The sequence below is a fragment of the Amblyomma maculatum genome, chromosome 6 (genome assembly GCF_055883805.1).
Source record: "Amblyomma maculatum isolate TAMU_Amacu chromosome 6, ASM5588380v1, whole genome shotgun sequence".
NCBI lineage: Eukaryota > Metazoa > Arthropoda > Arachnida > Ixodida > Ixodidae > Amblyomma > Amblyomma maculatum.
In genome coordinates, this window is record NC_139349.1 from 30,102,409 (window position 1) to 30,117,371 (window position 14,963).

The 14,963-nt window shown below is 40.8% G+C and overlaps 1 protein-coding gene across 3 annotated transcripts in view; it reads left to right on the top strand.

The window, feature by feature from the left end:
- alpha-Man-IIa (alpha-mannosidase 2) overlaps positions 1 to 14,963 on the top strand; it is a 95,785-nt gene that overhangs the window by 41,019 nt on the left and 39,803 nt on the right. For all 3 annotated transcript variants that reach the window (XM_084606309.1, XM_084606311.1, XM_084606310.1), the window contains exons 4-10: positions 3,734 to 3,881; positions 5,097 to 5,268; positions 5,763 to 5,890; positions 7,950 to 8,123; positions 8,632 to 8,818; positions 11,073 to 11,250; positions 13,260 to 13,462. In XM_084606309.1, coding sequence (XP_084462435.1) covers positions 3,734 to 3,881; positions 5,097 to 5,268; positions 5,763 to 5,890; positions 7,950 to 8,123; positions 8,632 to 8,818; positions 11,073 to 11,250; positions 13,260 to 13,462 — 1,190 coding nt within the window. The remainder of the gene's footprint in view (positions 1 to 3,733; positions 3,882 to 5,096; positions 5,269 to 5,762; positions 5,891 to 7,949; positions 8,124 to 8,631; positions 8,819 to 11,072; positions 11,251 to 13,259; positions 13,463 to 14,963) is intronic.

The following is a 14,963-nucleotide window of genomic DNA, read 5'->3' on the forward strand; positions in this document are numbered from 1 at the left end:
ACCTGTATGCTTATTGTTATGCGCAAAATTTCATGTGGTACAAATTCAAGGAATGAAGGTGGAGATCACGGAAGCCATGGGAAAGCAAAGGGGCAATTACTGTGTCACTCAGGGTCAATGCATGAACTGTACCATGAGGACAGGAGATGAAAGAGGGAACTGAAGTTGAAGGGCATATAAGTACCATGTGCATTCACAAGTTGCAGTATGCTTGCTCATGGCTGACACATCTTCAGGTACTATACTGAGAATGGAGGGCTATTTTTGTAATTATGATGCTCCAAGTAAAGAGATGATCCAGCATTGTTGCTGTAATGTATTGGTTTAGTTACTTTGTGACAGCATTGTTGTGGTAGCATTAGTCATACCTGGCTGTGCAAGAAAATTAACATGCTTTTTGTGAAAAGGCCCCAGGTACAGTTATGAGCCCACACTAGCAGCTCTTGTCAACTGCCCTTTCCGAAAATGTGTTTGATCGTTGTCACTATTGCCTATCCCGGGACCTTTATTAAGTGGCAAGTGGTTGGCATACCTAGGTCTCTCTTGGTAATCAGCAATTGAAGGGTCATCTTTTGTGCTACATACAGCATCTCCAATGCTTGCATGGTCTGAATGCAGGCTGGGCAGTCTTACTCTGCAGGCACTTCTGAACGGTGCATGAGAAACCGAGGAACAGTACAATCAGCCCAGGTGCACTGTTAAATTGAGTGATGCAAGTAGCATGTACCTATATCATGCCTTCAAGTCAGATCTGAGAGTGCTGCACTTGCTGAACTAGGACAGAAAATGCAACTGAACCATGGAAATCTGTAGTTATCTTGTAACTGTGACATATTTTTATTGCATGTTTTAGATCTTAATCTATTTATTTTTTTACTTATTTATCACAGTACCCACTGTGCCTTTTGGCATTACAGTGGAGGGAAAGAATTACAACATGAACAGTGCTACATGCTGGTAGGAAAAAAAAACTACACAGAAGTACAGTACAGCATAATTTCAAACAAGCGAACACAAGTACACATATTACAGCAGTGTGGCAAACATTTAATTAGATTTTGATGAAACAACTTCTTGGGGCAGCTTATTCCATTCATTTATTGTTTTTGGAAAAGATGACATTTTTAGTAAGTTTGTTCTCGACTTTATTTCTTCACTTTGTAAGTATGGCAGCTATAAATAACGGCCATGGTCAATGCCAGTTTTAGTATGAAATATGTTATGAAAGAATTTCAGCCTAAGTATGTATCTACGTTTCTGTAGTGAAACCCATCCTAACGATTTCTGTGCGGTTGACACACTTAAAATCTGGCTGTAATTATTTAAAACAAAACAGACAGCACCTTATCTAATTTATCAATATCATTTCTAGTTTTGGGGTCCCATACTGTGCACGCATACTCTAGTATAGGCCTTACATTAGTTGTTTATAACAATTCCTCATTTTTTGAAGGAAAACACTTGGCATTCCTGTGTAGGAAACCTAAAACATGACCTGCTTTCGCAGTGATGTAATTAGTGTGCCTTTGCCAATGCACTTCACTAGTTATATAACTAGTTAAATAAACACCAAGATATTTGTAGTCAGTGACAGACAACAAATGTACTGAATTAATACTATAAACAATATTACAAGGCGACCTTTTTTTAGTCGACTTTTCTGGATATTAATGGTATGCCCCATTTATCACACCAGTTAGCGATTTTGCCAAGGTCACATTGTAGAGTGTCACAGTCAGCAGGATCAGTGGCATTTCGGTATAAAACACAAGTATCAGAGATAGTCTCAATATGATATAACCGGCGAAAATGTAATTTATAAAAATTACAAACTAAATCTGACCTTTGCGGGACACCTGAGGTGACTGTAACGTCTTGCGAGATTTCGCCACTAACCACCGTCCTTGTTTTCTTAAATGAAGGCACGCTTTGATCCATGCTATCACTTTACTGTTGATGCTCTACAATGATAATTATGCGTTACAACATCAACAGTTTTCATGAAACGAGAGACATGCAATCAACAGAAACCCCTTTATTTAAACAACAAGCAGTTACGAGTTCGGTTAACTGTGTGAAGCAGAATTCGCTACGGAACCCACATTGATTGTTATTGATGAGGGAAAACTTTTAAGGTGAGGCACAATATTGGTAAAAACTATGTGCTCAAAAAGCTTGCAAGTGGCACTTGTGGGGTACACCAGGCAATAATTTGAAACCAGATTGCGTGGCCCCCATTCATGAATTGGCACAACATAGGCCATTTTCCAATTATTAGGCAAATCAATGTCATAAATCAGTCTTACATCAGTATTGTTCACTTTTTTTTATCTTTTGATGACTGTTTCTCAAGCACCTCTGGTATCAGCCTGCTTCCTTTTTGGTTCAACTTATTAATATTTTGACAAATTTTGTATGAGGGAAATTGCTGCTGAGATGCTCTGCCTGTAGTCATGTTGTGCAGGTACTCTAGGGAGTGGGTCCACTCATATATGGGGGAGAGTTCAATTCAATTCAATTTTATTATATCCGTTTAGTACATTCCAGCTTATACATACAGTTGTAGCACTGTTACTCATATGGTTTCCTTTTCTTGAGGAAGGGTGCATAATCAAATTGTTTCTTCCATGCTATCTCAGTGCTATTCCTCTTTACTGTCAATTCCCATGGCACCTACCTTAGTTTCGATGTCATTCTGTGTGAACCCAGTGTCTCTTTGTCCCTGCACGCGTACATCTTGGCACTCTCCTATCTGCATTTGATCTTACAGTGGGAAAGGCAAAGGTATTCTCGCTTCAGTTGTTTTTTTTGTTTTTGTTTTTTACGGAAAAATATATCATTCAGCGTTTTAACTAGATCACCAGCAAAGGTATTTTCATGCAGGATTCATTCTAAACCATATAATTTGTTATGCAGTAAAATTTTGATTGATAACATATTTTCTGCTGCAATATATAGATGAACTAGCTGGTTTCTGTTCTTCTGTCTTGCATCTGTGATTATTTATTCAGTTGAATTAGCAGGTAAATAATGGGAGAAAAAAGCTTAACCCATTGAGCAGGGACTTGATGATTGTGGCTCTCAAACACTGAGCTAGAGCACCCGAATTTCGATGGAGTTGAAACACATATCCTTCGTGCTGTGCAATGCCACCTTACATTGAAGAAACCTCAGATGATGTAAATTAAACGTGGGCTTCAACTGTAGCATCCCTCATAGCCTGCGTGTTGCTTCATGCTGGTGAACCTCACCGTTTGCAATCATTTGCTCTTCATTTTTAATGGATTATGGACAAACTCAATGTGCCATCCCATGCGTTTTTACTTTTATGGTTCTGTCAGATCGCAAATGTTAGTAAATGAAACTGAAATTACGAACCCATCCCAGGTATTTTTGCAAGTTTCTCCCTCTTTCAGTATGAAACCTTCTACATGGGATGTTTTATTATTACGTGCATGTCCCATTCAGCCCAGTCAAGGTTAATGTAGGCATTTTCTTTTCTTTCTTTCTTTTTCTTTTTTAAAATGGCAGCAATTTTCTAGCATCCTTTTGTCTTATATATTCTATTTCTATATTTCTGTATATATTTGTTGTATACTCTTCATGCTGTTGACTTCAGTGCTGCTCACCAGATTGCTGCTTGTGATGCAGTGTGCTCTGGTGCAGAAGGGTTTGCAGGCACTTAATAAATTATAAGCCTTATTCATTCTTTCTTTTCTTGGCTTCTGTGCAGATGTATGACGTATGTGAAAAGTTAGCATTTGATAACCCCGATGGAGGCGTCTGGAAACAGGGCTGGAAACTTGAGTACGAGGAGTCAATGTGGACAAAAGACAGGAAACTCAGGGTGTTTGTTGTTCCTCATTCCCATAACGACCCAGGTATGAAGCCAATTCTCATTAGTGCATTTTTTTTTTGTCATGTGGGGTACCAGGAGTTTTAACATTCCTTCCTTCATTTTTTTTTTCTATTGTGAAATTGTTATTGAACAGCTATACAGCAGCATTGTAGCAGCAAAAGCTAGTGAGAAGTATTGCTTCTGCTAACTAATTTAAACATCTGCCTGCAACCACTGTGCAGAATTTGGTCTGTGGGCAAGATTTGCAGTACTTACAACATCAAGTGTTGTAGTTCAGGGAATTCTTTCAGCAAACTTTCAGCCATGCATAGCTGTGGTGTACATTGATAGCTTGTTTATGTTATGATAGGGAAATCTCTTTGCTAGGAAGCACACACATTGTTACTTTCGGAAAACTGGGCAAACTGAGAATGCAGCCATGACTCACTTTCATGACATTTAATAAAGCCTCAAAAAACTAGTGTGGCATTGCAGGCCTTTTGCATAGCTTTGAAGTTGGAGCCAAGCGGTCTTGCTTATAAAATAGTACACTTGTAGTACCAGCAAAAGCAGTGGGGCCTATTGTACTGTCCTGATAAATGGCGGAGCTTTGCTGATGTACCATTGGTGTACAATTAAAGGAAAGCTGTGTAGCCAGGGATGTGTCTGGCCGTCATATTGCCACGTGACACTGGTGGAGGTGCTGGGTACGTGGCAATATTTAAGCTGCTACCCCGGAGCCACCATTGCATGCTTTAATGACGTAACAATGTGGTCTGGGCTCTAAAGTATCTGTGTCACAGATACTGAAAGGCTGCGGTGAATTCAGGACATTTTGGATTGCCTGAGCACAAATTTTTTTCTCTCTGCATTCATCCACCTTAGCAAATGGTTTCATTCACATCTGAGCATGAAAGTCGTACTTAATGCTTGACCCTTGTGCATGTCATCATTGCAAGCTTTTTTAACAGGCAGAATGTACCTGGGCCACTTTTTATTTATATCCCTTTTATTGTACGTGTACAAGGATAAGAGTAATTGGCACATGGCTATGAGGCCTAAGTGTTCATGTTAAACCAGCCAAAAGATGAGATTTGTGAAACTAGAAATTTTTTACCTTAAGTATGAACTCAGGAAGCATGCTGCACATTGAGCTTAATCCTTACTACATTATGTAGGAGGGTAGTTGGACCACTGTTGTGGGTATTGGCTTTCCTATTTTACCTTACCATTGCTTATTATCTGTTTCTACATTTAGGTTGGCTCAAGACATTTGACAAGTATTTCCTGGACCAAACACGGCATATTTTGGACAACATGGTCATCAAGCTGGGTGTAGATAAGCGGAGGCGTTTTATCTGGGCTGAAACTTCTTACCTTTCCTTTTGGTTTGATCAGCAAAGCGAGGAGGTCAAGTCCAAAGTGCGGGGGTTAGTGTACCACATTCAGTGTCTTGTGGCAGCTTGGACTTAAAAAGGATTTTTTATGTTTATTTTTCAAATGATTGGTGCTGCACCTTATTCTTGTTTATTTTTTTTTCCTTTATTTGAGCTTTATGTGTTGTTTGTTAATTTTGCACATATTACGGGTCATTCAACTTGTTCCAATTAGTTTTATTGACCTTAATTTTTATACTGACTCTTCTTCCGCAAAAGCTGGCCTGCAGACATCTTTGCTCTACATTTGAATGCATCCTAATGGAGAAACTGTTTTAATGGTCAAATTGCATATTGTCAACAGAGATTTAAATTGTTTGACACTTTTTATTTTTTTTATACATTTTCGTGCAGGTGCTCATTCACTTGCGCAAAACAAGCTGTCCAACTTAGGAGTCGCTTGTTATCATAATTTATCAGTTGCTGTGAACTCACTGCTCACGTGAGAGCTGCTGTTAGTGTTCAAGGCACATTGTTTGTTTTTGCAGCTATGTGCAGTCCGGCCAACTGGAAATAGTCACAGGTGGCTGGGTGATGAATGACGAGGCTAACACCCACGTGTTTGCCATGGTAGAACAGATGGTCGAGGGACACCAGTGGTTGGAACGAAACCTAGGTAAGGTGCTAGTTTGCCATGAAAGCTGCGAGTAATATTCGAGGGACACAGGAAAAAAAAAAAGCCTTTTCTGAAACACCTGAAATTGAGACTTGTTGCAGATATATACTTTTCATCTCACTGCAGTGCTCAGTTCTAAGCATTGAGACAGTATTGGAAGCACTGCTGTAGACAGTTCAAAGACAACAATATTCAGACACTTCTATTGTATTGTGTGCTTGCCAAGCAAAATGTTTGAGCTTTGTTACATCTTATATTGTCTGCAGCTGCAGTTTGTAAGCTGCTGAACATGTGCCAGCTTGCTCACTGGCTTTTCATTCTAATTAAATTCCTTTTTCAGCCCTGCCAAGCTTGTTGTGCCTCTGGCAGTGGGGTTATCGCTGGTGCCTAAGATGTCTTCCACAATTGATAGTACTGTCATCATACCTTAGTATCATAGCATCATAGTATATTGTTATCAGAATGGGATCTGGCACCCTTGTCTTTCTGTAGTTCAGGATTTCTAGTGATGCTACAAGAACCGTGCGGCATAGGTTAGTAGCAAGCATGGCCGCCATTATTATTTTTTACTAAAGATGTACTTTGAAAATTGGGAGTACGAGCACTAGCTCTTTAGCGATTAGCATTAAAGATGGCAACAGCCTATGCATCAAGTTCAATAACATAAACTACAGTCATTAACTACGGCGTCTCTCATAGCCAAACCAAACCATCACTTTCATCCACATGGTATTTTCATTAGTCCAGTGCATTGTACTCTGAAAGAAGCCATAGAGACCTTTATCATTACTGAGTAGTTTTTTATTCAGTGCTCTAGATAGTGGGCAGGAGCTTAAGCATATGATGGAACTGTGAAAAATTGTCATTATGGCGTAGTTTTAGTCTTAAAGGAAGATTACTATTGCCCAGGTTTTCGCCAAATAAAGTTAGCTTTCACAGGAATAGTTTCTGGCAGTTTTGGAGGGCCGGTCATAATTTGACATTTGGATGATTTGGTCATTTTCTCCACTGCCATGGAAGTCCAAACTAGCAAAGTTTTACATCAGTGCTGAATTTTTTTATTGATGCTTTTAATCTACTAATGCCTAGTGTTTGAATAGCAATCAGAGCATATAGCTCTGTTACGAGCTTGTAATTCCAGGCAACGCTTACGGATGTGAAAGAATGAGCTAGTAGAATTGGCTAATTATTGGCACACGTTGCAGCAGTGTGCATGCCTTGGAGAGTGTTGCTCCTGATTTTGGTGTTGGCAGTCTGTGTTAAACTTCCTTTTTGCTCTACTTAATGGTGCGGTTCCCTCGAATGCACATGTGCTGGGGCACTGTACCTTCGATAGTAGGTTCGATATAGTCGGGGTATGTGTCAATTGCTGTTTAACGTGCACTGCTACTTTTGCTTCTCGACACACTGCTGTAATAAAAACTATATGTGGCTTAGTTGCGTCACTTTATCTGTACTGGGCCCCATGTCTTGAAATTAAAACATCTTTTTGGTATATCCTTTTGTGTAGCCATGCTACCAATGTGCATGTACATGAGTGGAGAACTGTTAAAGCTTTATTCCGTGTAGCTTGACCTCGATATGTGCATACGAAAACTCTTCTTACTTTTCTCATGGCTGTGAAAACCTACCTGTATCCACACATCAATCATATGGTTGAGTCTCTGAAGGGAAACACGTTTCATGGTCTGATTCATGCAAAAATTCATTTGTCGCTGATTCTAGCTTTGTACATCAATGTGACTTGAAAAATAGCCGTGGTCTGTGGCCCTGGCAATGGAAGGGGAGGTCTGTGAACTGCACCAAAGCCAGCATTCATGAGGGGAAGCAGCAGGAGGGTCACTTCTAACAGTAATCCTAGTTGGTACAAACACTGGCCCAGTAACTTATCCGAGTTCCTAGTTTTGCAGCCAGGGTCACAGACTACAGCCATTTTCTGTCTCTGTCCTATGAATTTGCAAGTTATATTCCGAATCTACTTGCAGATTGTGTTTTCAGTTGCTATATATCTGGTTTGTGTCATGTTTTTAAATTTTGTTACATTTCGTTTTCTTTTCAGGAGTGTGGCCAAAAAATGGCTGGGCGATTGATCCTTTCGGTCTCTCATCAACCATGCCATACCTTCTCAAACGAATGGGTTTCACCAACATGGTGGTTCAAAGAGTGCACTACTCGGTAAAGAAGTATTTGGCAAAGCAGAGAGCCGTCGAGTTCGTATGGCGGCAGCCGTGGGGTATGTGCCTTTTCTTCTCTGATTGCTCACTGAAGTTATTAATTGTTGCAGGTACGCATTAAGGATTTTGGTAGGTGATTCTCAGTATCAAATTCTGTTCTCCCACCCTACTTCCTTGCATTGTAAAGCAAGAGATGTGAGAGCAGACTGTCTGATTTTATTTTTGTTTATTCCCTTTGAGACGATGGTGTAGCCATTTGTGCCACATAAGAGCAAACGGTGATGCTGCTTAGAGTTTGTTTACTGGATGGTTCAATTCTTCGCACCTCTTTGCCACTGGCTCTTGAATGAACCCATTTCTTTGTTTCTTGTACACATGCTATGCCAGTTTAACCTGACCTTTGACAGGCCACTCCTTAGTATTGCTACAAATATAGCCAACTGAAGCACAAATATTGTGACGGCACTGTCACCAAATTGTTATTTTTTATTGCTGTTAAATGTGAAGAGGAAATGCTTGATTGTGACCATGCCGGTCTTTTCTCTTTTCTATATACTGTAACTCCAGATCACAACAAAACAACAGACATTCTGTGCCACATGATGCCCTTCTACAGCTACGATGTTCCACACACGTGTGGGCCTGACCCAAAGGTGTGCTGCCAGTTCGACTTCAAGCGGCTTCCTGGCAACAAGATCAACTGCCCCTGGAAAGTGCCTCCAGTAGCCATCACCGACCATAATGTAGCTGATAGGTGGGCTTTTCTTACAGCTGCACATTTCATATGCAGTAAAATCTCGATATATTTTTGAAAGAATGTGGTGAAAAACGTATGATCCGAACTGCCTGATTTTGAAAACTTTAGCTGCTGAATGATATACAAAGGCATTTAGGATTGAGACTTTCAGTGCATAAGAGTAGATTAGCATTTATAGACCAAGTATGCACTGGTCTTCTATTTTTTTTTAGGTTTCGTAGAATTCATTCTAATTTGTGTTGCCTTCAATGGGGAAGATATTTAGTTACATATCCAGAATGATGAGCCGCAAGATCACTTACTTAGGCATTTCCAGACTCCACCCTTTTACCCCAATGACGTGCGGGGAAGCCATCACCATGTCTCACAGTCACCACTTTCTTGCCCATGTGTGTGCTCCCCAGACCTGGCCTGCTCATATGCACGTGAAAAGCTATCAAATATTTCACAGCTATTCCCCTAAGGCACCGCAAAGAAGCCGCCACATTTCTCCTCATGAAGTCATGTTTCCACAGGAGCTGGCGCCTCGTACGTTGGCTCGTTGTCGTTCTTTGATGCTTTGCCTCTTTGCACTTAGGCATTGCAGAAAAGTAACTGGCGGACGAGCGCCGTTGATTACTTTTTCATGCCACGAGTGCTTGTGAGCACATGTTCGGCTGATCACAAAATGTATTATACAGCCACTATTTGTCAAAATTTCGAATGTAGTTACCAGAAATCGTGTTATCCCGGGAAAGTATTAACCGGGAAAAAAATAGTGTGGCTCTGTGGGAGATGTTTTACTGCCTGCGATTTGGAGCATATGAAACTGGAAGTTGTATCAATTGGGAACGTATCAACGAGGTTCTAATTAATGGGCTACCCTAAAAGTATAAACTGTGTGAAGCTGGCAAAAGGCAATTTGAGAACCTTGTTGAACAGGGTTGTTCTACCTGCACTGTGGGAAGAAGCACATGAGTTAACTTGTGGCTAGGAAAATAGCTCACTTCTAAATGACAATAAACGTTGCCAGGGCCTGCCAGCAGTCATTTAGAGAGTGAGGACAATGGACAGCTTGCTGAATCAGGCAGTTGCAGCATGAGTGGGATAGATAGAGCATACTTGGAGAGCATTAGGAAAGGAAGTTATAGATCTAATCTAGCTGAGCATGATGATTATGATGCATTGACATTATGTGGGCACTAAAGTGCTACTTTCTGACTTGAGTAATTTAAGATTTGCAAGCATTTTTCTGAATTGCACGTACGTTGTGGTGTGCTATGAAACATTGCAGGGAGCATGATGATGATGATGCGCTAACATTATGTGGGCACTAAAATGCGGCATTCTGACTTGAGTGATTTAAGAATTGCAAGCGTTTTCTGAATTGCATGTCAGTTGTGGTGGGCTATGTAAACGATAGTCTGGTGTAGGTGGAGTGAGGGAAGCTTTGTGGCTTTGAAGTCGTGAAAAATGGCCAGAAATGTTTTTTTTTGTAATGTTGGGATTTGCTTGTATGCCTCGTCTTCTTTCCTGTTCCAAAGTTTCACTTCTGCAATCCAACAGAAAGTACTCTAAAAAATTTTTTTTTTTCACGAACCACAGTGACTCTATATATCGAGGAACTGCACAAGCAACCAGCGTTTTCCTTTGTTCGGGTTTTCTGAATAGTTGTTCGCTTTGTAGATCAGATTTATTATGTTCTATTTTTTATCTTTTCTGACCCCGTTTGTTTTGTTGTACTCCAAGTCAAGAAATTTGTTTATTTTATATTTCCTGCATGAAATTATCTTCCCAGCCTAGACAGAGCAACGAACATTGCTTCACAAAATTTCAAAAGGAAAAAAAAAAGAATGAAGGAACTGTAATCATGCCTTGGTGCGTGGCATGCTGGTAGGAATGCTCTGAATGTTGAATCACCTTTTGCCAGAATTTTTTTACTTTTGAGGCATTTCACAAGATTCAGGGCAAGAATAAACAGTAGAAAACATTCTCGAGGTATGACTGTGAAATTTTGTGAGAGTAGTCAGGTAACTATTTCTAATATGCTGAAAAATTTTCAGCATATATGAGTACATTCAGAGACAAAAACATTTTGCTAAAAGCTTCATTCCCCCTTGGGGAAAGACACCGATGTTGCTGTTCTGAGTACAATGGCAACACACGAGTGCAATGGCTGTGTCAGTACCGCGCTGCAGCTAGTACAAACGAGAATAATTATGTTGTAGATAACAGGACGGATCTTGTGCTCACAGTATTGTTTCCTGTGCAGAGCATTGCTACTGCTGGACCAGTACCGCAAGAAGTCCTTGCTCTTCAGAACTCGTGTTGTGCTGGTGCCGCTTGGAGATGACTTCAGATTCGACAAGGCAAATGAGTGGGACAACCAGTTCAATAATTACCAGAAACTCTTCGACTACATCAATGTTAATGAAAACCTGCACGCTGAGGTATGTATGGATGATGGCTGAAGTGGCCAGCAAGTTTCAAAAGCAGCATAAGCTGTTGGCACTGCCCTCAGTTTTGTTGGTCATTTTGTAATTGATTATTCTTGATTATTGATTATACTTGATTGTTATACTTGAGCTACTTCATTTCCATGCTGACAGCTTTCTTTAAAATGGAAGAGAAAAACAGAGGGAGGGGAGTGAACATCAGGCAGCATATTGGTAATTCTAATTTGGTTAAAATGCACCTTTACAAGAATCTGTTAATAATTATCTTGTTTCTTGTTTTTCTTTTTACTGCTGATTAACTGTGAGCAGTTCTTTATTCTTGGGCATGAAATTGTTTATTATTTTCTTAAAGCAATAGATGAATGATTGCACCAAAAGATGTGTTTATCTTATCTTTTGACCTTTTTTGTTTGCATTATTTCATCCGACTTGTCATTTTCTTGTCATGCAAGACCTGCCCAATACAAAATAGGACCAGTAATGTGGAGGCTATTTTGATGACCCTGTAAATAACGCCTGCTGTTATTGCCAAATATAGCAGCAAGTAAAATCCACCACAGAATGCATACTCTGTGTAAAGTTTCAATGCAAACAACACTTCCCTTTGAGACACCATAATCATTTCCAGGTCTGTTCATTAGAGATGTACCGTCTGTTGCAGAAGTTTGCAGCCCAACGTGCCGGGCAGAGTAGCAGTATCGCTCCCGAGAGGCGGCGCTGCGCCCGCCGGCGCTTCCTGGTGACGCAGCTATAAAGAGTGAGGAGGCTTGTTCTCTTCCCCTCATCCCGCTGCTGAGAGCAAAGATGTGCGATATCAACCGCGAGATAAAAGGAAGAGAACAAGCCTCCTCACTCTTTATAGCTGCGTCACCAGGCAGCGCCGGCGGGCGCAGCGCCGGCGGGCGCAGCGCCGCCTCTCGGGAGCGATACTGCTACTCTGCCCGGCGCATTGGGCTGCAAATTTCTGCCACAGACGGTACCAGTTTGGGCAGTGTCCAGTTCTGTTTATTGTTTGTACAAGGTGAAAGGATCCATATTTTCAATGGTTAGTAGGCTGTCAGTGTAAAAGTTCAAGCTCCTGCTGACTTACTATTCCCTTAAGCTTCTCTTTTAAGTTCACTAATTTTGCCTATTCTTTTTTTTTTGCCGAAATGATCTAGCACTTTGTTGTGTGTATTTTGTTTTTTCAAAAACTCATTTTTCTCATTCTCCCATAGGAATTTAATGTGATGTGCTGAAATCTTAATGAAAGCAAACTGCTTTATTGCACATATATTTATTTTATCAGATATTCTGTGAACCAGAAACCTGAGTTGATCTAGTCTATTTGCTGAAAGGCATATCCTAGGTTTTGGGGCATAGCGTCATTAACATTGCTGTAGCATTCATATGCGATTCTGAATTGTTTCCATCTGTAGCTTTCTTGCCGATTTTTTTGTTTAGGTGCTAGCATAAAATTGCCCTGACCATTACTCCAGATGTCCACGCCCAATGGAACCAACAAGGGCTGTTTAGAGTCTCCTGACATAGTCAGCGGTATTTTGTTTTGCTTTTCAAATTTAATCATTAGTAAAGGTTGGTTGCTAGGTTTTAATTTGTGTTTGAGAAAAAAAAAGAGCCAATCAAAAAGTCTGAAACAATCGTGAAAAACGAGCTAGTTGCAATGCCTGCACTAAGGTATCATTCACGCAGCTTTATTTACTTTCTTTCAAACAAAAATATTATGTGACCAGCTGCTGGCCCACGTCTCTCATTCTGTGCATACGCAAAGCACCATTGGGGAAAGCACTCCAAGAAATGCAGGTTTAGTTCTTTAAGGTGTGTCTTGGGATGCTGAAGCAGCATTGCTGTTGTGTTGAAGCTTTTTTTTTATGGTGGGAGTTAGCATCTTTTATGGCCGGTAAAAAAAATATACTTAACGTTGCAAAACTGAATAGGCTACTTTGTGGTTATGCTTTGTTGAATGACAATTTTTCTGTTTCTCTTTTCTATGATTCTCGCAGGTTCAGTTTGGCACCCTGGAGGACTACTTCACTGCGTTACGGGCCGATTCCTCTGTGGACAGCAACAACATGCCGCTGGGCTTTCCTTCGCTTAGCGGTGACTTCTTCACTTATGCGGACAGGGATGACAACTACTGGAGCGGCTACTACACATCTCGGCCATTCTACAAAAACATGGACCGCACTGTAGAGGCACATCTCAGGCAAGTCTTTTGTGAACCGTTACCTAGTATTCATTGCATCTGACCCTCATCTGTGTTTACATTAAGCATGAAGCGCTTTTGGACAGCATTCAGCAGATTTTGAGAAGGGAAGTTAACAAAACCAAACAAGAACTTTTCAAGCCCAAAGTAAAACCTGTCACTGTGGCCATTATTGTTTCTCTAAAAACAATGGCATCAGTTAGGAGGTGGCTTGCAAAGCATTTCCTCTGCATGTAAAACAGTTGTGCGACATAAGAATGTAATGGTGACAATGCATTTAATGCAATACAGAATATCGAATTTACTAGTCAGATAGACCCACTCACTAGTGACCCCCCACCCCTTCTTTGGTGTAGATAATTTAACTTTTCTTTTAAAGTGTTAGCTTTTTGAACTGCGTTCCTCAGTTTTATGCCCATTTATTTTGATAACAAGCAGAGATGCTACATGCATATAACATCACAGCACATCACCATGTGTTTATCTTTTGGTCAGACCCCCTGGCTCAGAGAACTTGGCAGAGCACCGGCAAAGGTGGTGAATGTGGCTTGCTAACGTGCTGCTATGTGTCCTGCTGTTCTAGTGTATGCTTTGAAAGCTGGTGCACATTCGAGCATCAGAAGGGAACCTAGTTGCTTAAACAAAGGCCTGCTTGAGCAAAACAAATTAGATGGTCTAATTGTTGGTCTAGTCTTACTGCCAATCCAAACCCTGTCTTGGTATTGAGGGAATGGTGCACCTTGAGAGAGAGAGAGAGAAAAAAAAATGGCAGCCGATTTAGCATGGCTAAGCATGGAACATGTGCACTAATACTGTTGAACACTTCACATGAGCTTGTTGTGCCAAATCGCCGCTGACATACTTTGTTGGCCTCACTGGAATGGTGTGCTCGTTGCATTCAGTCATCTTCGAGCATGGTGGTACTTTGCATCAGACAGTCTCAATGAGCTCTGGTTAGCCTCCGTGCTAGAGCGAGAAATTAGGCACAACCTGCGCAGACGTGTAGACTGCGCCATGACACGGGTTTGTCCGATGCAGCTATCAATAGGTCAGGAAAACCGAGCATTACTAATTAAAATCATCCTTGAGACACCAACATTACCCTCTTCAGGCACTGCCTCAATGCCAAGTGTCAAAATGCAGCCACACATTCAAAATGAATATCACCCGTTTCGATCTTAAGGTTAGAGGAGATAAAGATAGCGACATCCAAAGCACAGCATGGAAGACTAGCAGGTTGGCATGTGAAGAAACCGGCAACTTAGATGGTGCAATTGTTTAACACAGTGGCCAATGAGACTGATTTGCTTGCCTTGTCACAAAGCAACACCACTGATGGAAAAAAAAGAATTTTTTTTGTTCAATCAGTGCTGACAGAGGTCATGGATTGGTTTCAGAGCGACATGTACGCACTTTTTCGAGAATGTGGGCGGTAATGCTAGTACTGTACTGAAAATGCATAACACAAAATGGTAACAGAAGCATTCCTGTTTTATTGCAG